We start from the raw sequence: 26672 nt of genomic DNA on the forward strand, positions 1-26672 counted from the left end.
CTTGCACTCAGCTTGAGAGGGTTCGGTATATGGGGAACTCCCAACCAGAGGAGGATTTTCCTAACAGGCTCAGCAAAGCCAAGGCTGGTTAGAAACAAAAATTAGTGGAGGGAATAAAATCAATGGAAAATTAGCCTGGGGCTATTTATAAAGTTATTAGAAGACCTTGGGCTGGAGATGGCTCTGAAGTTAAGAGCACTGGCTGTTCTTCCAGAGGACCCAGGTTCAATCCCCAGCACCCACATGGTGGCTCACAGTCAACTATCACCCTACTTTCAAAGGATAATATGTCTCCTTCTGGTCTCTGTGGGCACCAGGTATACACATGGTACCCACAGACATACACACAGGCAACACACACATAAGATATTAAGAATGTTAGAAGTTACTGGAGGGCTAAAGATGAGGCATTTTAAAGGAGACCATCTTGTGTGATGAAATGGTGACTCCATTTCTTCTATAGCCAAGAAGCACTCTGTTAACGGGAAGACTGAGCCTGGAGAGCAGGGGTTTGTCCGTCTGTAAAGTCTTCTTCTATAGCCAAGAAGCACTCTGTTAATGGGAAGACTGAGCCTGGAGAGCAGGGGTTTTGTCCGTCTATAAAGGACAGCAGTCAGACGTGACTAAGGGGAAGTCGGCTTCTCTTGGGAGACATATCTCTCTGCACAGAGTTCCTTTTGCGTCACCTGAAGCTGGATCGAAGAATGTGATGCTAGGTCTCCATATGTCTGGGTATTTTCCAAGTAAGGGCAATTATCTATTTCAAGTTTTTGTTTTGATACAAGTAATAGAAGCTGGCCTTAGAATCACTACAGAGCTGAGGCTGGCCTTGAACTCTTGATCTCCCTGTCTTCATCTCCCAGCGCTAGCATTATAGGAATGTGCCACCTCAGCATCTATTTAGTTTTTAAAAGAAGTGGCTCGTCAGGACCTGGACAACAGTTCACTGGCTAATGTGAGTGCTGCAGAGGACCAGAGTTCAGTTTCTAGCTTGACAGCCCACAGCTACCTGAAACTAGGGCTCCAGGGGTCCTACTGCCCCCTTCTGGCTTACTTGTGCAACTCCATGCATATGCATGCACACACACATAGGCACTCATATATTCCTATAAGTAAACAAACAAACAAACAAATAAATTTTAGAAAAGTGATTCCTTTGGTACTTGGTGACTTTAGTTTTCTTGTGTGTGCGTGTGTGTGTGTGTGTGTGTGCGTGTGTGTGTGTGTGTGTGTGTTTATGTTTTAATTTAAGCATGAATTAAACCCAGTGGAAATGCAGGTGTCCAGCGTTTTAGGGTCAGGTGTCTTTGTCATGGATTTCTCTGAAGTCAGGCTGGGCAGGTTCTTCCGTATTCTAGCCCCACCACTGAGTGTCTAGGTAACCTCCCAGAGAAGTTCCCTAACCGATCTGTGCCTCACACTCAGGGGCAACATAGCTCCCTTACATTTCCTGCGCACCTCCTCACTCCTGGGGTCACTTCCTAAACAAGCTGCCTGCCCACCTCCTCATTTCAGGAGTTGCTCCTGCTAAATGAAGGAAAGCTAATTGTGACCAAAGTGAGATCATTTCCCACAGCTGGCCGCCACGCAGTGCATAGTAAATATCCAGCTAGCAAGGCCCCCGCGCAGCCCAGAACGCACCAGAACGTTGCTTCATTAGGAAGCTCCCCTCCAGCTCAGGAGATGATGGAGCGCTACTCCCCACACAGAAGGCCTTGTAGGTTAAGAGCTTGGTGACACGACCTCCCTCTGGCTTCTCTCACCAGCCGTCTGTTCCCAATAACCCCCACCCACGCAGCAGAGCGGCTCTGACTTGATATTGCAGGACGCTGTCACTTGAAATTAATTGCAACTAATTAAAAATGATCCGGTTAGGACAATCGCACAATGGCGCTCCGGAGACCGCTTCATTCCCAGAGGTTTGGTGGCGTTTGCGGCGGCTGCAGCCCGGTCTGCTGGATGGGGCCATAGATCATTGTGTCATTTTACATTGTTATTTCTCTGAAAGCCGCAATTTAAAAGAGTCTCAGATGAACCATGAGCAACTTCGTGCTAAAAAGAAAAATGTTACTGTCCAAGATCTGAAAAATATAACTTATAGGCTCAAAGCAGCCTCTTGACGTGAAAAGCAGTCTTAAGTTGGTGCTCCGATTTGCATATAATATATAATGTTGTAGTTAAAGGACCCACAAAGCAGGCAGTGACTTTGGAGCATCGACCCGCTGCCCCTTTGTCCAAATTGGGTCACCTACTGTTCCTGGTCATTATTTTATCACAGCCCTTCTTCACATAAGGCGATGGGTTGGTATCTAACCTCCCCAAGTTCCTGGGGGACCTGGGGTCCCTCCGCTCTGGTTTGGAAGGCATCTCTCATTTGTCCTAAAGTGAGCTCAGAAGCAGCAATGGTCAGGGGCAGGTCCACCTGCCAGGCATTGGGGGGAGGGGTTGCCTAGAATTGGGGTGATGAGCTTTGCTAAGCTGTTGACTAGCCCCACACCTCCATGGGAGGGAGGAAAGGCTGTTGGAGTGGATTTCAGCATTTTGTTTTTGAGATAATAGGTTACTGGCTTCCCATTTAGCTTTCAATGTCATCTATGAACTTCTCTTTACAGGACAGAGCAGGATAGAAGCAAGTTTTTTTTTTTTTTCTTTTTAAAGATTTACTTGTTTATGTCACATATTTTAGATGTGTTTTGTCTGGGTGTGCATCTATACACCAGAAGTGGGCATTGGATCCCACTGGACTACAGGTATAGATGGCTGTGAGATACCATGTGGTGCTGGGAATTGAACCCAGGTCCTCTGGAAGAGCAGCCGGTGCTTTTAAACACGGGGCCATCTTTCCAGCCCGGAAGCAGGCTTTTGAGCAGAAGAATGTGTGTTTAAAAAGCCCCTAGCACTACTACTAATGCTTTGACTCCTCTTTGGTAATTTCTTAAAAATAAATAAATAACAAATCTCCACAAAACAGAGACAGTAAGTTAAAAAGACCAAACAAACCCTGAAACATAAGGGCAGATACAATAGTGCATGCCTATAATACTAGCACTTGGGAGGGAAGGAGAGGAGCATTTGGAACTCAAGGCTAGCCTGGGCTACACAGGAAGTTCCAGAATAGCTTGGGGTATATAGTCAGACCCCATGTCAAACAAAAATCAAGAAACAAACAAAAAATTTGATTTTTTTTTTTTTTTTTTTTTGAGACAGGGTTTCTCTGAGCAGCCTTGGCTGTCCTGGACTCACTTTGTGCTGGACTCGAACTCACTGAGATCCGCCTGCCTCTGCCTCCCTGAGTGCTGGGATTACAGGTGTGTGCCACCATGCCTGGCTCTCAAACAAAACTTTTAAAAGATCAAGACGTTTAAAATTAGCTGGTGTGCTGGCACAGAGCTGTAATTCTAGTGTGTGAGAGGCAGAGGCTGGAGGACAAATAAATAAACACCCAGATGGCAGGCATCGAGGGCAGGCAATCCAGGAAGCACATGTACATGCATTTTTATGTTTGTTCTTTGTGTGTGCCTGATGTGTGCATATGAGTGTGTGTATGTAAGCACGCCCATGTGTGCACATCTGTGTGTATGTGAAAATTTGTGCATGTGTGGGGATCAGAGGACAACACTGATGTGTCAGCTCTTGCCCTCCACGTTAGGACAGGGGTCATTTCCCCCTTTTTTCTCTGTCATGTACACACCAGTCTATCTGGACCACAAGCTTCTGGAGATTCACCTGCCCCCCCCCATTCCCAACTCCCTGAAGGATCAATGGGATTAGAGATCAAGATGCTACCTCATAGCACCTTCTGGAGATTAGAGCGCAGATCTTCAAACTGTCAGCTCCTCCGCCCTGAGACTGGCTTTCTCTGTGTACCTCTGGCTGCCCTGAAACTCACTCTGTAGACCAGGCTGGCCTTGATCTCAAGGGTTCCGCCTGCTTCTGCCTCCTGAGACCTGGGATTAAAGGTGTCTCCCTGCTCAGCTCACATTTAGGCAGTTGTAAGGATGCTGCCTTCCCTTTGTCTCTCTGTGGTAGATGCGAGAATGGGCTGACAGGAAGAGCAACCCTTCAGGTCACAGGGAAGGTTAAGCAGAGGTGGGGCTGGTGCTAGGGGAACCCAGCCATCTCTGGCTTGCAGAACACATGCTGCCTTTAGATCTGACCTTGCTTGTCAGCCCTGTTTGGCTCGTCCACACTTACAGAGTCCCATAAGTTCAGACGAGGAAAGTGCACTGAGATGGCAGCCCATTGCTGGCTTCCAGTCCTGAGCATGTCTGTTTCCTGTGGCAATCTAGCTGGGTTTACGCTGGTGCTAGGGTCCTAGCACTGCTCACCTCTGCTCCACCGGGCTCCCTTTGCTCCCACCTGGGTATTCTTGACTGTTCCTTTTTAAAAAAGAATTACTTTTATTTGTGTTGGTGTTTTGCCTGCATGTGTCTGCGTAAGAGAGTCAGATCCCTGGAACTGGAGTCACAGACAGTTGTGAACTGCCATGTGGGTGCTGGGAATTGAACCTGGGTCCTTTGGAAGAACAGGCAGTGCTCTTAACCCCTGAGCCATCTCTCTATCCCCCTCTTGGCTGTTCTTAAAGCATGATTCTAGAACCAGAAACAGTAAGAGCTTGTGGGAACTTGCTAGAAATACCAGCTCTCTGGCTTTACACAAGAAAAAAGGGACTGTACAAGAAATCTCTGTTTTAGCAGTTACTAGAAAATTCTGACTTTAGTGAAGTTTAAAGATCAACTGCCCATATTTAGCTAGACTAAGCAACTGCAGAAGAGACTTGTCCTGACACCCCAGGGACCCCAAAGGTAAGCAACAACCCAGGGTTCTCAAAAGGGTCCAAGAAAATCCAGTCTGCAAAGTGTTCAGAGATTCTTAGAGCCGAGCGGGTTCCCAGCCCTTGACTGGATGCCACCTAAACCCTGAACTAATTTACTCTCTGCCTCCTTTCATTAGTTGGCCTAATCAATAGATGCAGATTTATAAAGCAGAGGCCTGGGCGCAGGAGTGTTTCAGGTTTCTGCCACATCCATTAAACACAGCATGTCTTCCCCGCTGAAAGAGGGATGCACTCTTTCCCCAGCCCTCTTTCCAGGATGGTTTTTCTGGATGGAGTGGCCATGGGTCATGAAGAAATGGGGACCCCCAGGGTCATTGCCCTGCATACTTCCAAAGGGTGCCATTGTGCAATGCGACACCTGTCAAACCACTGGCAGCAGCCCTGAGACACCCCTCCCCCATGGCCATCTGTGGGCAAGGAACAGACTCCTTCTTCTCCGCCTCCTCTTAGTCCCGAGAGTGGACAGGAAGCCCTGCAAATGTGCCCTTCAGAAGGGTAACAGGCTTTTGTAGGTGTCTGTCTATTTCCCAGCAAGCCCTCCAGCCCTGTGAGTCTCCAGAGTGCGTTTCTTGCCACCATCCTGGCTCCTGCTGATTCTGTGCCCCTTGTGGGTACAGATCATTTGGGCACCAGCACCCATCTCTCCCTCACTTCCTCACTGCCTCTGCCCGGGCACCACGCCTGTGTGGCAGCCCTTCATCCATCCTGGTCACTCAGAGGCCTCTGAAAGTATGCCTGTCAATATAATGCATGGCCTGTTGAGGGGAAGTGACATTTTGAATAGTGGACACTTTCCAGGGAGCATTCATCCTAGGTCAGCCTCATGATAAATAAATACATTTGGCATCTGAAGTCAGAAGTTATGCTACACAGTCTGAAGGCTTATATGCACCTACCACGGGCTGGGGTGACTTGGTGGAGGCAGGGTGTGAGAGAAATGAGGAGAGAGAAGACCCTGGGGCCAGATTTGGGGGCACATTTATTCCCTTTCCCACATCTCCAGAGAAAACAGGATACAGAAGGAGGCTCTTTCCCTTAATACCCACACCACAAAAGGGTCCCTACTTCTTATGCCTCCTGCTGCTTCTCACCTGTCCCCCTGCCCCTCCCAAACCCCAGGACCCATCTTAATTACCCATAACAGGGCCCTAAACAAAGTATTTATAAGGCCGACTATGTTTGTCTTCCCGATCCTATTAATAAAGTCTGGGAATGTAGGGAAGAAATATGGGCGGGTGACAGGGTTTTTAATGGTGCCTCACCTTAAATGCATTTTAAAATATGTAAATCAATAAAAAAATTATTTGTAATAGCAGCCTAAGAGTGCTGGTTAGCCTGGCGCAGAGTGAAATGCATGCTACAAGCCCTATTACCATACATCCTGGGAGCTGTAGTTAGGATTAATCTGTCAAAGGGGATGGTTTAGTGTTGATGAATATGACATGTGACCATTAACGATGTTGATTTTATCTCCCGAGATTAGCATGATTTACTTCGGATGGATAATAATGTCATTTGCTTGATGCAGTAGATCTGTTTACGAGCTGATTAAATTGTAAGGCCTTGCCTCATTTCATGCTATTTGGTTTACAGCTTCATTACCACAATCACAAAAGCTGGGGAAATGTCCCACACTCCATGTCACAATAAATCACCGCTTCACGTTGCTGGGATAGATTTGAGCGGTTCTGCCCAGCACGGACCATTCGTGGCTCCCCACTAATCTATGATCCAGAATACATTAGGAGGATCTTTGGGAACACGAGAGAGCAAGATGGGGCAGGGATCTGGTGGAGCTTTTCCCTGAGAGGAAGGAAATCCTCAAGTAATTAGGTGTAGCAGATTACCTTATTATTTAGACACTGTTTTTATTGCAAGAGATGAGCACCATAAATATGAGAGAGGGACACTGGAGGAACCAGAGCAGAGCATGGAGACAAATGTTATTGTGACCCCATGATCCTTTGTTGTGTGAGAGGAGCTGTCTGCAGGCAAGGCATACAGGCTGCTGTGTGCAGGTACGTGTCCCTGCCCTGCCCTCTTCCAAGTGGACGGAGAGAAATGAGTGCAGGCCATCACCCTGGGCACCTGGGGGTGGGGGTAGTGTTGGGGCTGAAGTAGCACTTGGCACGTGGTGATCCTTTTACTGCATCTGATCTCATACCGACCAAGTGGTCGCTGTCTAGTCTGTGGCAGGGGGAAAGGAAGAAGGCCCGTGAGGTGGAAGATGGGGCTGCGGGCCCCTTTCCAAGCTGCAGATTAGGAAACATGGAACCCAAATGACTCTCTGCATGTCTAGAATATACACAGGGCTTTGAGCTCCTGACACCTGCTTGGTTTTGCTCTTATCCCACAAGGTTGGGACCATTGCTGTCATCTTACATAATATGTGGGGAAACTGAGGCCTGGGGGCCATGTGGTCAAGGTCACAGAGCTGGCACTGGAACCCAGAAAGTGGGGCTCTAGCATTCTACACAGTGCCTGTCCACTGCTGATGCACACCTGCCATTGGCCTCAAGAGGAGCCTCAGGGTTCTGTTTTCTGGCTGTGGGACTGAAGCCTGAGGCCCAGCATGGGCCATATTCATTGGCATCAGAACACCTGGACCAAACCTCCAGGGTGGGGGTGGGGGACTCAACAGAACCAAGGAGGCTGCAAAGTGCCATCTTCAAGGTAGGTGCTTGAGGAAGAGGAAACAGCTGTCTCACAGGGCTAAGGTGATTTTGCAGCTGAACTCAGCATCTCTGTAGAACAGCAAGGAGTCATGGGGAGGAAACGTGACCCTCTGAAGATGCTGCAGAAGAGGGAATGTCATTCCAAAGGCCTATGTAATTACTTCTGAGCTTACTTGGCTTTCAAGTGTGTGCATCACGCAACCTGAACCCAGGACTCATCATTGTCTCCTTAGGACAGAAGTCAGCCTCCTGGAGTTGTGTTGATGGCCACTCTCTCTGCAGTTCCAGACCCCAGTGTTTCCTGAATTTGTGTGCCTCCTTGTTGCAACCTTCCCAGACAAACACAGTCACTTCGGGCCACAGCCACTCGGTTTCCCAATCTCTTGGTCACTTATCTGTATCTTTGTTCAAGAATGGAACAGCCACACACAAACCTGGACTCTTGGTCAGGCATTCAGCTACTGAAGAGCCTTAGATCTCACTATCCTTTTTGCTTATTCATCAAAACATTCCTTGAATGGGTACTCTGAGCCCCTCTTGGGCTTAGTGTAGCTGGGGATAAAGATCTTGGAGGACGCAGCCCAGTCTTCAGTCTCCTGGCTCCCTAACTGATCTGTCAGCCAATCTGCGTGCTAGCTGTTTGATGGGCCACCTTCCTCTCATCTGGCTCTGAACTCTCCTGGAGACCAGTCTGCAGCCTGGTCTTCAAAGATTCCAGGAGGGGGCGCCATTGAGCTATGATGGAAGGCGGCAGCTTAGGACATCTCTGGTTCCTCTCCAGGTTTGTTCCAAAGTAGCCTCTGTTCAGGCCTTCTGAGATGTGGGGTGGGGATGTGGTCTCTGCGTCTTACACTCACTAACCTTTACTAATGATATTGGAGACACATTCCCAACTTACAAATAATCACACACACACACACACACACACACACACACACACACACACGTCACCTGGGCCTGTCCCAAGGCAAGCATGCCCTTCCACTGCAGCCAAGCTCCACAAATGCCCGGGGATTCCAGAACACACTTCTCTTTGACACCTCCCTTCCTTCTCAAGGCCCACACAGCCCTCCACATCCCCGCACCCCAGTGAATGCTTTGCCTGCATAGCCCTGCATAGCTCCTACTGCGCAGTCTGCAAGTCTGCGGACTCCTCCATCTCGGCACTTTTATCTTCATAGGCTGTGCTCCTCCGCTACCTGCCCATTTCTGGTCCCCTGAGCTGTCATCATCACTCTACCTCTCCAAATGAGACATTTATTCTTCACATAGCATCTTTAATAAAAGTTGAGTGTGCTTCTGGAAGCGCAGAAACCTTGCATTTTTGGTGCCTCGAGTCCCCAACCCTTGCCTCCTGATTGGTCCTCTTGGCTCCTGGGGGTGGATATAGATGCCTGAGATTAGTGGGGGCCGTACAGGTACCCTAGATTAGTGGCTCTGAGAAGTGAGGTGGATGAGGAACTAGGAACTCAGCAACAGTGTGGTGGAGCTGCTGGAGAAAGGAGGAGCAGGATGAAGGCAGGCAAGGCTATCTAAATGGATAAGGCCGCCCAGGGTGGTTGGAAAAGCTTCTTGAGTGGGAGATGAGATTCCGGGCTCTGTCAGTATCTATTGCTGCAGGTAAAGACCCCCAAGTTTCACGACTTTGGAACACTAGTATTTATTTTGGTCCTTAATCTCCAGTTGGGGATACGGCACGGTAAGGAGGGCTTGGCTCCCCCTCAGTTCTACTCAGAGTCCCAAAGCAGGGCAGGAATTCCTGGGACCTTGTTTACTCCAGTCTGGCAGTGAATGGGGCCTTGACAGGAGCAGATGGATGGGAAACCCCACATATTTGCTTGGCTTCTTCACAGTTTGACCGCTGGAGGAGGAGTGCACACTGGGGGTCATCCATGGATTGTGCTGCTAGGCTAGTGGACAGGCAACAAGAGCGCCCTCTGCCTCAGCTGTCCAGCTTCCTCCCCTCTGCCTCTGGGGATGGATCACCCTCACCCAGCTTTAGCTTTCTCTCTCCCACTGGAGCTTTCAAGTGTACATCTCCAGTTTTGATCCTACACAGGCATCACAAACTCAGCCCATCCAAACCAAGCATAGGGGCTCATGCCCGGAAGACATCTCAATACAAGAGACGTTGAGGCAGGGGGATTTCAATTTGTTTAAGACAAATTTGAGCTATGTAGTAAGTTCTAGACTAGCTTGGGCTACAGAGTAGATCCTGTCTTGAAATACCACTACCAGGGCTAGAGAAATGGCACAGCCATTAAAGGTGCAAACTGCTTTTGCAGAGGACCTCTGTTCTGTTCGCTGCACCCACGCCGGCAGCTCACAACCGTCTGTAACTTCAGTACCACATACAGCACCACCTGAGGGAGAAGCCAGGCTGGCATAAGTAGTTATGTCTGGAGGTCTCTTCATTCCCAAGGCAACTTTCCTTCACTTGTCTCCAGCTACTGCCCTTCTCCCAGCACAGCTGGCTTTGCCTCCCGCTTTCCCTGGAGCCATCTTTCAACTGCTTGCTCTGCAGTTTCTGATGTGACCAGCTCACATCTCCTCTCTGAGCCACTGGGACTCCACATTTTTGTCTTTCTCTCGAATCCCATTATTCTGCCCCATCATGTCATTCCTCTGCTCAAGGACCATTAACAGCTCTCAAGTGACTATCAAAGAGCTTGTCCAGTTCTGAGGCCCCAGATCGGATTCCATCTGCCCTGCCTCTTTAGGTTAGAACTCACGAGCCTCTCCTCCTTGATTCCCATATTCTCACATCCTACCAATCAAATGTCTGCTCATCCCCAAAGCAGCCACCTCTCTGGTGATTCCGCATCTTCCCGCTGGGATGAACGCCGACATTGTACTTGTCACAGCCTGCCTAGGGCAGTAGCTGTTTCTCAGATCACAGCACTGGACAGTTACTTGAGGACTGAGACCATGTCTTGGTGATTTTTCCATTGCCTCCATGCCACAGACAAGGCTGTGTATACAGCAGGTGCTGACCACAGGCTCTCCAGTGGACGCCCACTGCCCAGGGCTGGAGACCTGGCTCTAGCTGTCCCACAGGCAAGCACGCCATCTTTCTTCTTGCCTGTGGGGTCCCTCAGGAAGGTACCTTCCCATACACAGTCTCTATTCTGGAGTTTTCAATCTGCAGGCCCGGGGATTACCTGGAGTTATTCATACATGTGCGCCCTCCTTCCTAGCAAGAGGGGCCACAGCACATCTGGGATTCTTTAAATGTGTTTGCAGTTTCTCAAACTCCCCTTAGCCTTTTCAAAGGCTTTAGGACCTCTGGCATGGAGAAGTGTGGCCTTCCCACCCTACCTGAGGGATTCTACAAGAGAGGGAGGGATTAAAACGTATAAGAACAAATGGCATGGGTGTCTGAGGACCGCTGAGAGTCCAGCGTGCTTCTCCCTTCTTGACATCCAAATCTGGAAGAATACTTCCAGCAGGAAGAAGTCTAAACGGTTTCCTTTCCCACTGGCCTCTCTCACGGGACCAGTGGTAGCCTGTCCCTCTGTCCCTGCTGCTCTTCCCAGTCTGTGCTGCTCCTTCTCAATGGTCCTCCGCTGGCCTCACCCTGGGGGTCCCTGAGGAGGAGTGAGGTGTGCTCCATGGCTCACTGCTGGGTGGGTGACAGGCCCTGATTAGAACCACCCCCCGTCACTGCCGTGATCAGAGCTGTCGTTTGTCTTCTTACCAGCTGTGTTTTTGTTTCCTGAGGTCAGTACGTTGAGCCTCTCTAAGGACAAAGTTGGACCTCTGTGTGGAGTGAGAGGTTGGGTTTTAGGTTTTTATCAATAACATGGAGGAGAGAGGCAGGGTCTTTTACGTTACCTTCTTTCCATTAACTCAGTTTTTTAGTTTTATTTATTTATTTTAGTTTTATTTATTTGTTATTTTTATGGGGGCCGGGAATCGATCTGGGGCCTCAGAACTGTACAAGCTCTTCACTACAGAAATTCACCCTTAAACCCATTAATTTATATTTTAAGCTGTGTTGCCCAAGTTGGTCATGAACTCATGACCTGCCCCTCCTTTAGCCAGCTGAGTAGCTGGGAGCATAAGCATGTACTCCTATTCCTAGCTTTTTTCTTGTCTTTATAATCTTTGTGTATGTGTGTTGTGTGATGGATATGTAATATATGAGTATAGATACATATGTGCCATGATGGGTGTGCAGAGGTCAGAGGACAGCCTCAGATGTTGGTCTTTGCCTTCCAGCTTGTTTGAAACAAGGCCTATAATTCACTACTGTGTATTCCGGGGTAGCTGGCCTGAGCGCTTCTGAGGATTCTCCCAGACCACCCCCTACCTCACTGTAGGAGCACTAGGATTACTACTACAGCCAGCTTTACGTGCTTTCTGGGAACTACGTTTGGCCCACAAGTGCCTTATCTATTGAGTTATCTCCCTAGTCTCCCCCTTTTTTCCTTGAAGAAGACCCTTTGTGAGTGGATTACATGGCACAATAAATGAGTCTCCACTCAAAGTTTTTATTTTTCACTCACTGCAAGAGTGTGTGTGTGTGTGTGTGTGTGTGTGTGTGTGTGTGTGTGTAGGACCAAGTTTGATGTCAGGAGTCTTCCTCTATCAATTGCCACTGTCCTCATTGAAGCAGACTATCTCGGTTGAACCTAGAGCTTACCAATTTCTCTGATCTGGCTAGCCAATTCACCCGAGGGATCCTCTCTCTACCTCCCAAGTGATAGATTACAGGCAGGCTGCTCCTCCCATCCAGCATGGTTCACATGGGTTCTGTAGACCCAAAATCTGGTCCTTGTTTTTCTGACAAATGCTTTAATCATGGAGTTTTCTCTCCAGCCCTAACTAAAGCGTTTTTTTTTTTATGAGCGTAAAAATGATCTTTGACTAATCTTACTGAAGAGCATTGCATGACACATGGACAGTATCCAAACTGACAATAGAATTGCTATTGCCCCAAGCTTGAATCACAGCTTCTGAGGGCTTAGCAGACATCTGTCCTGTCTACTTTATCAAGAGTCTGTGGTTGAGCTAGGTATAGTGTCATACAACTTTAATCCCAGCACTTGAGAGGCAGGGTGGATCTCTGTGAATTTGAAGATAGTCTGGTATACATAGTAAGTTCCAGGACAGCCTATAGGGTCTATAGAGAAAGACCCTGTAAAAAATGATGTTTTACAGGTAGAAGTCTTCAGTCAATGACTTTGTAGGAGTCTGCCAATGTCCTTTATAACTCTTATTTTATCCTCTCTTATACCCCAGAACCCTCTATTAGTCAGCTGTGTGAAGCGGGGAAGAACAGGGGGCCAAGACAATAGCAGCTTCCTTCCTTCTTGTGGTTCGAGAGGTTAGAAGTCTGGGATCAAGGAGTTGGCTGGTTCTGTTTCTGCTAAGAGGTCTCTTCCTGGCTTGTAGATGGCCAGTTCCCACATGACCTTTTCTCTGTGCGTGGAAAGAAAGAAAGATATAAAGGGGAGAGAGAAGAGGAAGAAGCAACAAAAGTTATCTCTTCTCACTAGACCACAAATATTCTCAGATTATAGTCCTACCTTAATGACCCCATTTTAAACTTAATTACCTCCCTAAAGGCCTCATCTGAGAATATAGTTACATTAGGAAATACAGCTTCCAATCAATTTGGAGTGTGTGTGTGTGGGGGGGACACACAATTCAGTCCACAGCAACCTTGAGTTGATCTGAGGCCCCAATGTACCCAACTAAGCATCATATTCCTAGCCTCTCTTGCAGCTATGCATGTCCATGTGATATCATTCTAAACAATTAGGTACAATCTAAAGAGTCATGTGGGCTCTGGGAAGACTCATTAAAAGAGGCCCCACTGGCTTCTTGCTTCTCCTTCTGGCTGTTTGGTACCACACAATGGCAGCTGAGCTCAAGCAGTTACCTTGGACTCATTTGACATGAGAAGAAAAGATTGCTGGCTGGGCTGGCAGAGGCGGTGATTGAAGACCCTGGGTTCCCAGTGACCAATGGCCTTCCATCCTGGACTGTCCACTTGTACTTTGAGAGAACATTTATCTTCCTTATTCCACTAGGTAGGGGCTTTAGTTACTGTCAGCAAGTGAGTTTTTAATGTATTGAAGTTCTCCGGGGCCCAGGTTTTAGGCCCCAAACCCCCAGGTTCTCTAAGGCCACGCCCCTTTGCATTCCCCAAATCCATTGGGAGCATAATTTCTCTGAAGAGGAGAAACTCACTACACATTTCTTTTTTAAAAATTTAGTTGTGTATGTATGCACTGTCCATATGTAGGTACAGATGCCCGTGTATGTACACAGATGGGCACTGGGCACAGTGATCTGCCACTCTTCTGATGTGTTTCTTTGGGACGGAGTCTCCACTGAACCTGGGCTCTGAGATCAGGTCCTCATGCTTGTGCAAGAGGCACTCTTACAAAGCCTGTTTTCTCCCCTCTGCTTTCTCCTTTCTCCCTCTCTCTAACATGTATCAACACCTGCCATGTTCTATGTCCTATGCTCTGCTAGCTATGTTTCTATTTACTATGCCAGCTGAGGATATCCAGTTTTCCCCATTAACTTAGCCTCCAGACTTGGTGGACGACACAAAGAATGTCTGAGGCTGGGGATGTAGTTCAGTTAGTAGTTCATGCCTCGTATGCATGAAGCCCTGGGCTAGATCTCCACCATGGCATAAACTGGGTCTGGAGTTGTGACCCCAGTACTCAAGGAGTGGGGGCTAGGGAGCCAGAATTTCAACATCATCCTTGCCCACGTAAGTTCACGGCCATTCTGGAGTGCATACGACCCCGTCTTACAAAAAAACAAAACAAAACAAAAGACACTAGAAGACACTGTGTGATTCAGACACAGGACCTAGAATCCTACCTGCTTCTGGCCTGAAAGCATTTCTGAGGACTAGCTTCCATGACACCAGAAGGCACCATGAACGCTTCCAATGGAGGAAAGCAACCAATTCCACCCATCTTTGATGCCCACACATTAAAACAATGATATCCAACATGGTATGATATCCCTAAGGGTACAGTAATGGCATGCATGCATTGGCAGTAACCAACAGCTCTCTAGTGGGACCAAAGGCCTCTGAACAAGAGGGAAATCTTGCTTGGCTCTGGAAACCAAGCCAATGACAAGAGGTTAGCGAGGCCATGGATCTTGAAGAAGAACCGACAACTGTCACTTTACTGAAGCAGTATCAGCCTCTAAGTACATTCTAAATATGTGTCCTTACAGCCATGGATGAGTGTGGGCCTCACCGCCATCAAGGAAACTTCTCTGTGTAACAGAGGGAGACTATTACAGAAAACCACAGCCAATCAAAATGCAGAGAACAAGCTACCATGTAGTTCCCAGCCCCAATCAATGCATTTACAACACAATTCCCACACCTAAGGCTTGGGGATCAGCGGGAGAGGAGGCAGAAACACTGTAAGAGCCAGAGGAACAGGGAGTTTGCTGTGAGATTGTGTTGCCCAAAAACGTCAGAGAAATGATGAGGCCCATGGTGTCTTATCAGAATGGCTGTCCAAACAAAATTTGAACAAGGATACCAAATAGATATGCTATCATGGAAGGGAGAATGTTCACAAGGCCTCAGCTCTACAAAGAACTGCAGGCACATAAGGAATGCTGAGAGCGGGAGAAACAGTCATCCCCAGTGAAAAGCACCCCGACTGATCATCCATTTCCAAGTCTTCATCCCGAAATCGTCTGTACAGGTAACATGTGGACTGAACAGGCTGTACTTATATTTGGAACATGTATGTATGTGTGTGTGTGAATGTGAGTTTGCATGTGTGTGTATGGGTGTGTGTGTGTATGGGTGTGTGTGTGTGAATGAATGTATGTGTGTGTAACAAGCAAAGAAAAAGTGTCCCTGGAGAACAAATGGGTGCATGGGATGGATTGGAGAGAGAAAACAGAAGGGAAAACAAGATGTAAGAATATTTTAATTTCAGAAATAAAAATACATATATTACAAAAAAGAAAAAAAAAGTGTTTGGCAGTGGGTGGGCAGGAGCTACACGAGGAAAGGGGGAGAATGTTAAGTATAATAAGGCCCCCGGGGGGCTTTCAGAAGGCAGGGTGGTAACAATCGGCCTGAGGTCAGAAGGTGGAGATTTGGATTAGTAATGTGAAAAGAGGGTGTGGGAAAGGCTCCAGGCCCAGTGCTGTGGTGTGCAGACACACCTCTGCCCTCTGCTCCTCACCTGTGCAATGGAAAAGGGAACAGAGATGGATGACTGAGCATATGGAACACTGAATGACATATTTCCAGGAGCATTAGAGTTTGGGGCACTGTGCCATTCACTTGTGTACACACAGGCCTGGGTCACTTTTGGAGATAAACTTCACTATTATAAATATCTTGTTTCAGGTCACACAACTGTGGAGAAATCCTAGTCAAAGTCGGGATCTTTACCCCTGGCCCAGCGGATGTGAGTATTGAGAGAATTCCTTTCTCTTTTCCCTTCCCTTCCCTTCCCTTCCCTTCCCTTCCCTTCCCTTCCCTTCCCTTCCCTTCCCTTCCCTTCCCTTCCCTTCCCTTCCCTTCCCTTCCCTTCCCTTCCCTTCCCTTCCCTTTTCTTTCTTTCTTTCTTTCTTTGAGACAGGGTCTCACTGTGTAGCCCTGATGGCCTAGGAACTCACTGTGTAAACCAGACTGGCCTTGAACTCACAGAGATGTGCCTGCTCCTGCCTCCCAAGCACAGAGTCTATAGATATGGCTGCTGGGCCCAGCCTAGTACTGAGAGAATTTTAGGGGTGGTATATTGGTCACTGTTCTTGTTGCTAGGTAAAGTACTGGGCAAAGCAACTTGAGGGAGGATTCATTTGGCTCCGATTTTGAGGGGACACAGTTCATCAGGGCAGGAAGACATGGTGGCTGGAGCGTTCTCTGTGGTGGCAGAGGAGTCTGATCACAACTGAGGAGAGAATGGGGCAATCTACAAACCACAAGACGTCTGCAGTAACGTAAGTACCCCTTGCAGCCAGGCCCCACCTCCTGAGAAGGTTCCAGCACCAGCTGCTGGGCAGTGCGTTCAGACACACGAGTCTGTGAAGGCCCTCCACACTTACACTCTAACAGGGGCAGAGAGGGGGAGGAAGGCATTCCAGGAATGGGCTGAATGGTTGGCACAGCTGGGTGAGAGATTGGGGTCTAGCTAGCAAGCAGAGGGCTTGAACTGTGAGGAACTGACACAAAACTGGACCTCTCCAAAGATGAACCACGATTATGGGCACCCTGGAGAGGCCACTGGGTCAAGGGACTAACAGCTAGCTCTTCAGTAAGAGCCACAGCAGGACAGGTAGGGACATGGACACTTCAAATTTTTATTATTGTTACTCTCCCCTCCCCCGCCCCGTGTTGAGAATCAGACCCAGTCCTCACTGCTCTATCACTGAGCTGTTCCCAGCAGCTAAAATTATTATTTTATTTGAGGCTAATAACCCCTGGCAGGATGGTATCAGTGTCCCCGTTTTACTGATGAGAACATGGAGGATAAGAGGAAGCGAACCACAGAGTAGGCCAACATGGAGCTAAGAGCCTGGCTCATTTAGCCCCGGATCTGTCTTTTCTACTGTAGCACATTTAAGAGAATGTCTTCTAATTCTCCACCAGGCCAGGACTCAAAGTCACTGTACAGAACCAGCCCCCCACTCGCTCCCCAATCCCACTCCCATCCGAGGCGCGCTCTGGGATCTGGGACTCTTGGATGTCCCGTTTGAGGGGAGGCTGAGTGCCAGGCCCGCGGTCTGGGAAAAATGAATTCGCATATGCCAGCTTACAGATGCCAGCCCAGGCGCAGGTTGGATCCCTGCTTGGAAGCGACTGACCGCTGAGGAGGTGAAGTTGCATGACGTCTGCAGCCATGCCAGTGTGTGGGGTGGGTTTTCAGAGAGGGCAGAGGGGAAATAAGATTGCCCAGGAGTTGACAGTTACGGAGGCTGGATGAGGGTTTGTGGGAGTCCATTACAGGGTTCCTCCTACCTCTGTGTTGGAAAAAAAACAACTCCATGATAAATTAAAAATTAAGAACAACTCAAAATCCCCTCTTGTAGGGGCACCAAGTCCAGCATCCTCGGCTTTGCCCTCTGACCTTACCATCAGCTTCCTGGACTTTGCCTCAGTTTCTCTGTGAAGGTCAAAGACCAGCAGAAGGCCCATAATGGGCTCCTGTGTGCTGTCTCTGGCCTACGAAACAGGCTTTCCCAAGGACCCTGGCTCTCTCACTGTATCTAGGCCACCTGTTTCAGGCAGGAGATGCTCGCAAATTGAAGAGCTGGCCAGAAAAGGGGGGCCTGCTGGAACCTGGAGAGCGGCAATGGGAACTTCTCGAAGTTAGGAGGGACCTGGGGGCCTGTACTAACCCTTCAGAGACAGGGAAGTGTGTGTGTTTGAGTGGCCACACAACGCACCTAACAGGAAGCTACAACGGATGGAAGAAAAGCAAGATGGTCTGCAGCAGGAAATGGCTGAGGAGTGACAGGGAGCGGAAGCCCTGAAAACAGGAGAGGTGGAAGCGGCTTGGGGTCCTGGGCTGGCCACCCAGCCTGAGGCCTTTGGGCTGTCCTTGGTTCCTGGTACTTTCCGGCTCTGTTGGCATCCGCAGCGCCGCCTGGTGGACGGGCTCAAGCTGCAGGCTCCGGAGAGCCGCGCTGAGGGCCGAGGGTCCCCGCCCCCTCCACCAGCGGAATGAGCCGCGGAGAGGCGAGGAGGCGAGGAGGGAGGCCGCTCCAGGATGGCCCGGGGAGGGCTGTGCGTCCCTCCCGGGGCGCACGACCACTAGGCCAGGACCCGCAACACATCCTGGCACCCTTCATCCTATAACTGCACCTGAGTGACTTGGCTCCATCCCGCGCGTAGGGGAGTCCTCCCTGCCTTAACCCTCAGCTCCGAGCTCTGAAATCGTGCTGCCTATGCCCAACTTTTCCTGGAAGAGGGTCGCATTAAAGTTTTGTTTTTAAGAGGTTTTGTTTGGCCTAATAAAACGCCAAGAAGAGACCAGAAGGCCCGAACAGTGCCAGCCTTCCCCAGGTCCCAGGCTTGAATTCCAGGGATGAGGAATGTTTAGGCCTTCCCTGGCAGAGTGTGTACTGGGGGGCGAGGCTTCGAGGACTCCTGCCCAAAGATGCAAGGTCGTGGTTGGCGAGGCTCTTGTGTCCTTCAGCCAGCGGCCTGTGGCTGATGCCCGTGGTAGGTTAGAGAGCGGCCTGGTTTTCAGGTGCCAAGCCACGGGGCCTGGGGGTCTGGGGGCTCCGGTGCCATCATCTACTTCCCAACCTGGTGGTGGTGGAGTTCGTTCAGGCCCCTGGGGACGGCTAGAAGCCCAGGCCAGCCTAACGTGTCCCTTCTCCAGCGCTGGCCCCGAGCTGCGGCCGCGGGCCTGCGCTGCACCCTCCGGAAGCAGCAGCCGGGCAGAGCCTGCACCGCCTGCCCCGGCGGCCTTCCGGAGGCCGAGTCCGCCGTGCGCGCCACCGGGACGGTCCCTCAGGGCTAGGCTATTCAGGAGGGCGGAAAATCTCAAGAGCCACCAAGTCCTGCGCAAATGGCACCAGGGCCCGAGTGGCCCTTTTCCCCAAGGTCCACTGCGGAGGGCAGACTCTGGGTGCCTCGGGGGCGACAGAGAGAGCTGGTGCCCAGGGAAGCCAGAGGCTCAGGGAGCCCAGGAAGGCCTGGCTCCTGGAGACTCTGCGAGCCGCGCGCCGCTCTCTAGTCCCAGGATCCCCACCGAGGGCGCCCAAACAGCTGAAGCACTCCAGTTCCAGCCTGGGCCCGCGTTCCGCTGCGACCCGGGCACTTCCTTAGGCTATTCCGCCTGGGCTTCTAGCTGCTGGGTGGTGAGGCTCAAGTTGGGGAGAAAGGAGCGCGCCCGTGGGATCCACACCCAGACCCTGCCGTGCCGACGCTCCCCAACAGCAGGACCGCTAGGACCCTCGCCTTGTTGAATTTAAAGGGGGATTCAGGGTTCCTGGCCCCAGGAGCGCATTCTTGCAACTGCACCCACGATCGGGACCGGGAAAAGCAGCCTTGGCACAGGCCTGCCACCCTCCTGGACTCCCGCAGGAGGAAGGGGCCAGGTGGGGGTTGGGGTGGGGTGGGTTGAGTTTGGGGTTGACTCTCTCTAGGTCTTGGAAAAAAAATAAAAAAAGCAGAACTCACATCGTTCCCGAGGGACAAGAAGGTCCTGCGCGCTCTCTCCAGGCCAGCAAAGGTTCCCCCAGCCCTGCTAGTCTGTCTGCTCGGCCAGCCCCAGGCCTGGGGTGCTTGCAACGTGAAGAGCGGAGCCGCCACAGAGCGGTGCGTCCCGCGGGGCCTCTGGCCCTGCCGGGCGAGTCCCAGCCTGCGCCGCTCTCTGCACAAAACGAAACTTAAACGCAGCCCCCACCCCCACCTTAAAAGAAAACCTTAGCAAAAACCGAAGCCGGTATTTCCCCCGCTTTCACTTTTCACAAACCAGCTTCCGAGAGATTTACATAAAAACGAAATGAGCAATTAGCCCAGGACATTTTCTTTCCACATCGTGGAATCCTCTCTGGAAAAACATTTTTCCTCAAGGCCAGCCATTCAGCTGGCCAGCCCCTCTGAAGCTTTGACTATTCAGGAAAATCACAACAAAGCAGCAGGAAATTCAGCTACGATCCTAGGCAGAAGGTGGCGGGACGTCCGGGAACCAGCCGCAGCTGAAACCGCTTTAATAAAAGTGAAAAATAAAAAGATATAAGAAGTAAATCCTTTTAATACATCAAATATACGGAATTTTAATCTTTAAAGCGTTACATTGTCTATTATTTTAGCACATGACGTAAACCTTGTCCCCTTCTCAGCGGGTGAACTTAAAAATTAAAAATAGTTAAGTGTTCCTTTAAAGAACAAAATAAGGCAAATGAGGTTTTGGAATAGAATCGTTTTTCCTTTTTTTTTTTCTTCCAGAATACATACAAAAAAATACCCATTCTCTTTCGATGGTGTACACCTTAAAAATAATTGCAATTTGAAATCAGAGTTGACAAATTGTGACTTATTTTGTTTCGCCTTTTTCATTTTTTTGTAACAAACATGCATGTAAATTTGAGTTTCAATCAGACATTAAATAAGAACGCACAATACAATCATAGCAATTTTAAAGTAACATTAAAGAGAAGACCCCTAGTTCTGTAGCGGTTTTGTTTTTTATTTATACTCTACAAGGGATTGGAGGGGCTGTCTTCCACATCTTCACCCTCGAGTTTTAATTTCCCCTCCTCCATTTAAGCTACGGAGCTCACACTAAATAATGCACTTCTGAACCACGGGTCCGCTTGGAGCTAACATAAATAAATACCAACGTTCACCGGCGAAGTCTTCTGATGAACACTTTCTCAATTATTTTTCCTTCTTTTTCTATAAAAAGTCAATGATTTTTTTTTCAACTTTTATAAAGTTTGGGCGGGGTAGCAGGGTGGAGAAGGGCTTCCTCCCCAGGCTCACTCGCTCCAGGTTGCTGGGTGGATGGGTAAGGTGTGGGCTTTCTCTTCTCTTCGGCAGCCCGGATCTTCCGCTCCAGCGGGCGTCCGGGAACCCAGCCGGGCTCCTGCCCTGCCCGGCTCCTGCCCTCCCCCGGCGGCTCCTCTCTGGCCCTCCGGACGCCTCGGGCCGCCCTCACTGATACCCGAGCGCCGAGGCCGTGGTCAGTCTCTGTCCGTACAGGGCGTAGGGGGAGTAGTAGGGTCCGGTGGCGGCGGGCACGGGCACCGGGGCGCCGGGCGTGGGGAGCGGGCTCTTGGAGTAGGGGTGGTAGCGGCTGCTGAGTCCCAGCGCGTGGTGGGGGCTGCGCAGCGCCAGGGTGCCCGGGCTGCCGGGCGCCCCCGACGTAGGGATGTGCATGTGGCACGCCATGGCCGCCGCGGCGGCGCTGGCGAGGGACGAGGAGCTGGGGTAGCCCGACAGCAGTTTGTCCGTCCCGGGGAAGGCCGTGTGGGTCCGCAAGTGGCTCAGCAGCTCCTCGGACGTGGCGAAGCGCTTGTCGCACGGCCCGTTGGCCGACACCCAGTTGCAGATGTGCGGGAGAGGGTCGTTGGGGAGCATGAAGCCGTAGGGGTAGAGGGGGTGGCCGGCCAGCGAGGGCGGCGTGGCGCCCGCGGCCGCCGCGGCCGTCAGCGACGAGTGCACGCCGTGCAGCGGGTGCGCGGGGTATACCAGCGGGTACCCCGACTTGAGTGCGGCGGCCGGGTCGTGCGCACACGAGGCGCCGGCGGCCGCGGCCCCCGCCAGGTGGCTGGCGCAGTGGTAGCTGAGGCAGTAGGGGTCCCGGCACAGGCTGGCCGTCACCACGGACGGCGGCGACGCGCCGGCCAGCGGGCTGGACCCCGCTGGCTTGCTGCAGCCCAGTGAGCCGGCCGCGGCCGCCGCCAGCTGCGCGCCCACCAGGCTCCCAGGCTTGGTGGGGTCGAGCGCCACGCCGTGCGGCAGGAACTGCGGCGGGTAGCCGGCGTAGGCGCCCGCCAGGCTGCCCGGGTAGCTCATACCCGCGGGGGGCAGCGGGAACACCGTCTGGCCCGGCTTGTAGGGCGACACCGGCGCCACCAGCCCCGAGCCCAGCACCGACGACGAGCCGGGCGCGCCGGGGCCGGGGCCCGAGCCGGGCGCGCCGCCGCAGTCCGCGCCCAGCGCCTTGGCGGCCGGGCCGCCGTCCGCGTGCGGGGCGGCGTCCGCGCCCATGCCTCCGCCGCAGCCCAGCCGGCCGTGCGCCAGCCCCGCGGGCGCGCCGTCCGCTGAGCCGGGCCCCGCGCCCTTGCCGCCGCCGCCCTCGGGCTCCTTCTTGTCGTCCTTGGGCTCCGGGCCGCCGCCGCCGGCGGGGGGCAGCGCGCCCCCGGGCGAGCAGGCCGAGGCGCTGGAGCTGGGGCTGCCTGTCCTGGGCGTGAACGGCTGGCAGGTGGCGCTCGGCACCCGGAATCCCGACTTCTCGGCGGAAACGCCCCCGCCACCGCTGCCGCCGCCGCCGCCGCCCCCCGGCTCCTTCTTATCCGAGCCGGGCTTGGAGTAAGGCTTGAAGCTCGACTTGTCCTCCACGCCGATGTCGCTCAGCTTCAGGGGGCCCGACTTGGCGTCCTTGTCGCCCCCGGCGCCGCCACTGGCGCCCCCCGCGCCGCCCCCGGCGGAGGCGACCGAGGAGAGTTTGGACGAGGGCGAAGGGTCGGGCTTGCCGATCTGCGAGCACGTCTGAGCCAGCAGGGCCAGGGGGCTCTTCTTGGCGTCCAGCTGCGGGGTGAGACGGGGTTACCGGTGAGAGAAGGAACAGCCCTTAGTGTCCCGGCGCCGGGGCTCCCGGCCTCCGCAGCAGCCCGCCAGCCGCAGCCTAACTTGGAGGCGCCGTCCTAAGCGGCACCGCTCCACAGCTACCCTCGCAAACTCTCCTCTGGGAGACGACGCCACAACCCCCGCCGGCTCTGGGACCTTCCCCACGGCTCTGAGGCTCTACTTAGATTCGGAAACAACCCCTCACAGATGTGTCGGTTTTCGTCTCCACAGACCCAGAACTCTACCCTCCTCTCCCCACACATTCCTGGATTCTAGAGAGTACGGGCTCGAGCGGCCGGCGCCGCCGAGGCTGAGTAAATACACCAGCTTCTGGAGAGCCGCAGGGAGACGACTTAGGGCCAGCCGACAGGCCCCTGTCCGCCCGGGGCCCGACAGGGACAGCGAGGCACACAGGCGCTTTAATAGGAAAAGGACAAGTTTGGGTGGCTTTGCCCCTTAGAAATGTCACCCGATTCCATTCCGTTGTCCTTTTCCGACTAATGGTGCGGAAGCGCTGTCCTTTCCTCCCATCCTGGAGCTGAATCACTCCTACTGCTCCCCCCCCCCCGTCCCAGCCCCTCGCCCAGATCCCAGGGGGAGAGAGCCCACGGAAGGCAGCCTGGTAGGGGCCCAGCGTGACCCCGAGAGAGCCCTTACCTCGATGGGGCTGACGGGCGTGGAAGGCAGAGGCTGCAGATACTCTGGGTGCAAAATGTGGCCAGTCCGTGCCGTCAGCATCTTCAGCACCTTGATGGGCAGGCGGTTCGCCTGGCGCAGAGGGTCGGACGGGGGCACGGCGTGCACGAAAGGCTTGGTGCTGCCGGCCGGGGACGAGCCTGGGCCGGGGCCGGAGCAGTTTCCAGAGAGCGCGCTGGTCCAGGCAGGGTCCGCGCCGCCGCCGCCGCCGCCGCCGCCGCTGTGCTTACTGCTTCTTAGGGCAGAAAGCGAGGGCGCTGTGCTCATGACCCACCCGCGCGCATGGGAGCAGCGGGGGGAGGGCTCCGGGGCGCGCGGGGCGGGCTCGGGGCTGCGCGCTCGCCCGGGGAGCGGGAGCAGCTGGAGGAGGAGCTGGCGCGGCGGCCGCGGGAGCCCCGCGCCTGCTCGGCGCCGGGAGCCAGAAGCCGGTAATCCTGGGCGGCCCTCGGCGGAGCCGCGGCGGGCCGGAGGCGCTGGTGGCCGCGGGGGTCCCGCGCTGCGCGCTCCGCGGGGGCTGCGCCCGGCGCCGCGCTCTCCCGGCCCCAGCCGGCGCTGCGCTCTGCGGTGCGAGCCGCTGCCTGGCCAGCCCGGGCTCTGGGAGGAAACTCACTTCAAAAGCAGCTGCACCGAGGGGGAGATTAAAGCCTTTGCCGCCTTCCAATCAAATGGGAGCCCGAGGTGATTGGAGGGTCAAGGGGATGTGACGCGTCCCGCGCCGCCGCCGCCGCCGCCGAAGCTCTCAGAGCTGGCTTTAATGGGCAGCTCCCTCTTCGCCGCCCCTCGGCCTGTCCCCTCCCTCGGTTTCGCTACCCGGACGAGATGGACAATTTATTCTGCGTTTGCCATCTCCCGCCTTCCTTCTTTTTCCTCCTCGTCGTTCCTTTTTCCCAGCTGGAGAACGGAAACCTTTGGAGGGAGGGAGTGCGAACGAGTCAACAGACTTCGGGAGGGAGAAGAGACGCGGGCCGTGCTGTGGGTGCCTGCTGAGCAGTCCGCTCCGGGAAGCCTGAGGGTCGGCACAGGACTGTTTTCGGCAGTTGGCGGCTCCCGCGGCGTGGCCGCCCGCGTAGGGAGAGGCGGAGAGCCGACGTTGAAGGAAGCCCGCCCGCCCGCTTGGATTTCCGGAGCTTCAGCGGCGGAGAAACCAGAAGCTCGAAGGACAACGGAGGCGGTGGCGGCTCGTCCCGGCGACGTGCGCTGGGCTCTCCGCCCTTCCCGGTCACGTGACATCCGAAGAAGCTCAGATTGGGGCATGAGCGGGGGTCACATGTTTCTCCTGGTTCACACTCGGTCCCCCCCACCCCATTCTTGCTTTCCTCCTGCTACCCTCTCCCCCAGCCCCGTTTCTCTGGGCATCTCCACCCCTCCATCAATTGTCAATGTGCCTCGACCGCAATCAATCAGTTATTTGTCAGCTCTTGTCAATCTGCCCGTGATTTATGTCAGCTTTTGTTGCTGATTACAAGGCGGGTGAGACTTGAAGGGAAAAGGAGAGTGAGACAGAGGAAAGAAGAGACCGGGAAGAAGCTGGAGGAGGGGGCCAGAGGAGCAGCCTCCGGGGATGTGTGCAGGGGTGTAAGGAAAAGAGTGGAGGGGCGAGGAGAGGCGCCCGCCCGCCGTCGCCAAGTCAAACAGTGGGAATAAAGTGCGCAGGTGCACCGACTCCGGCGCCCCGGCCCCGTGCGTTCCCTCCCTCCGGGGGTTGGAGAGAGACGCACCCTCCACCCTTGGGGGCTTCGGTGCATCCGGGTCACAGTTCGGGAGCTTGGTACCTGGGAGCGGCGGCGCGTCTACCGCGGGGCTTTCCGCCTCTCTGGGACACCCCCGGGCGTGTAACTTGAAGCCGGCGGCTGCCGCCCTCCGCAGCGCCCCGGCCCAGCGGGAGCGGAGAGCCACCCCGCCGGCGGGCGGCCCGGGGGCTACGGGTGGGACAGCCCTCGGTTCTGTCCGCAGCCAGGGCTGACGCCAGGCCAACCGGCTGGCCTCGTGCTCCCCGGGGCCTCGCCACACCCTCCGCGCGACCCGACGGCCCGGGAGCCGCGACTGTCCGGGGCGCGACAGAGTGAAGGGGCGTCCGCCCAGGGCTGACCTGCGCGGGGAGGGGGGAGGGGCGGCCGCGTGCGAACCCGCTCTTCCCGGGAAGCCGAGCGGGACGGCGGCGTTCCCCTCGATTTGCGCCGTCGCCCGGGCTGTTGGGGAGGAGAGGAGAGGCGCTTCGCGAGCCGCCTGGCGTCTGGGTCTGGGCGCACAGTGCGTGCGCACTCCTGGGCTTCCGCCCCGGGGTCACCTCCAGAAACTCGCAGAAAGTAGAAGGGGCGAGAGGAGGACACACCCCCTGGCTCGGAGGGACTCGGGAGGCTTTGAAATCCCCCTCCCCCGCTTTTCCGCAGGGTTCTTCTTTTGTTGTCAAATCCCTTTGATAAATGGTGGTGCCGGGAGCGCCGGGAGCTCGGAGCGGCTCTGCGCCCTGGCAGGGCGGGGGCGAGCCTGAGACCTGGTTCCGGCCGCCGCGCGCCCCAGCTGACCGGTACGCTCCGGGGTCCTGTCGGGGATCCCTTCGGCTGGCCAGCGCGTTCCTCTCCCGGCACCCCGGGCTCCCTTTCCCTTCTGTGTCTGTCTCTCACTCCACTCCGGTAAAGAGAAGTTTCTGGGGATGGGTTAGTTTTATGATTTTCTCGTAGGTCTTCTTTCACGGAGTTTTGGTTTTATTCCTTGATTCCTTGGGTTGGCAAAGTTAATGAGATGGTAACTCGATTAATGTTAATTTGGAGAGAAGGGGTGGTTTGTGCTGCTGCTGGTGTGAGTGTGTGTGTGTGTGTGTGCGTGCGTGTGTGTGTGTGTGTGTGTGTGCGTGCGTGCGCGTGTTCGCGTGTTCGCGTGGGGGGTGTTGAGGACACTGGCATTCGGCAAGGTTTGTGGTTCCCCTGAGACACTGGAGGAAGATAAGCCTGTGAGACCGTGGCAAGGTCCCGCAGGGCGGTTGTGAAAGCGGCTCGGCAAGTGTCCAGCCGGACAGTTTCCCAGAATGGCGGCCCCAAACTCTCTGGGCTGGCAGTGTGTCTGAGGCTCCCCGGCAGCCTGCGGTGTTACTGTCACCCACTGTGTGGCTGTGGGGGTGTCACCTCTGGCCAGCTGCTGTGGTCCCAGAGCAGCACGCCTCTCCGATAGGCCTGGACATTGAAATTGGCACCGTGGACGGAACCGT

At 53.6% G+C, this 26672-nt stretch overlaps 1 protein-coding gene across 1 annotated transcript; it reads right to left on the minus strand.

Annotated features, from left to right (window-relative positions):
- Positions 1–20985: 20985 nt before the first annotated feature.
- Positions 20986–24761, minus strand: Znf503 (zinc finger protein 503). Its single transcript, XM_021637511.2, has 2 exons — positions 23429–24761; positions 20986–22732 (listed from the first exon to the last, which is right to left on the minus strand). Exons 1-2 carry the CDS (start codon positions 23732–23734, stop codon positions 21134–21136), a joined length of 1905 nt encoding a protein of 634 aa, XP_021493186.1. The 5' UTR covers positions 23735–24761; the 3' UTR covers positions 20986–21133.
- Between the last annotated feature and the right edge of the window lie 1911 nt (positions 24762–26672).

Source organism: Meriones unguiculatus, chromosome 4 (genome assembly GCF_030254825.1).
Source record: "Meriones unguiculatus strain TT.TT164.6M chromosome 4, Bangor_MerUng_6.1, whole genome shotgun sequence".
NCBI classification, from domain to species: Eukaryota; Metazoa; Chordata; class Mammalia; order Rodentia; family Muridae; genus Meriones; species Meriones unguiculatus.

Excerpts from the sequence above, each read along its gene's own strand:
- Znf503 (XM_021637511.2), bottom strand. The coding sequence starts at position 23,734 with ATGAGCACAGCGCCCTCGCTTTCTGCCCTAAGAAGCAGTAAGCACAGC. Across the intron at positions 22,733-23,428 it reads CGCCCGTCAGCCCCATCGAG|CTGGACGCCAAGAAGAGCCC; the intron begins GTAAGGGCTCTC and ends CTCACCCCGCAG.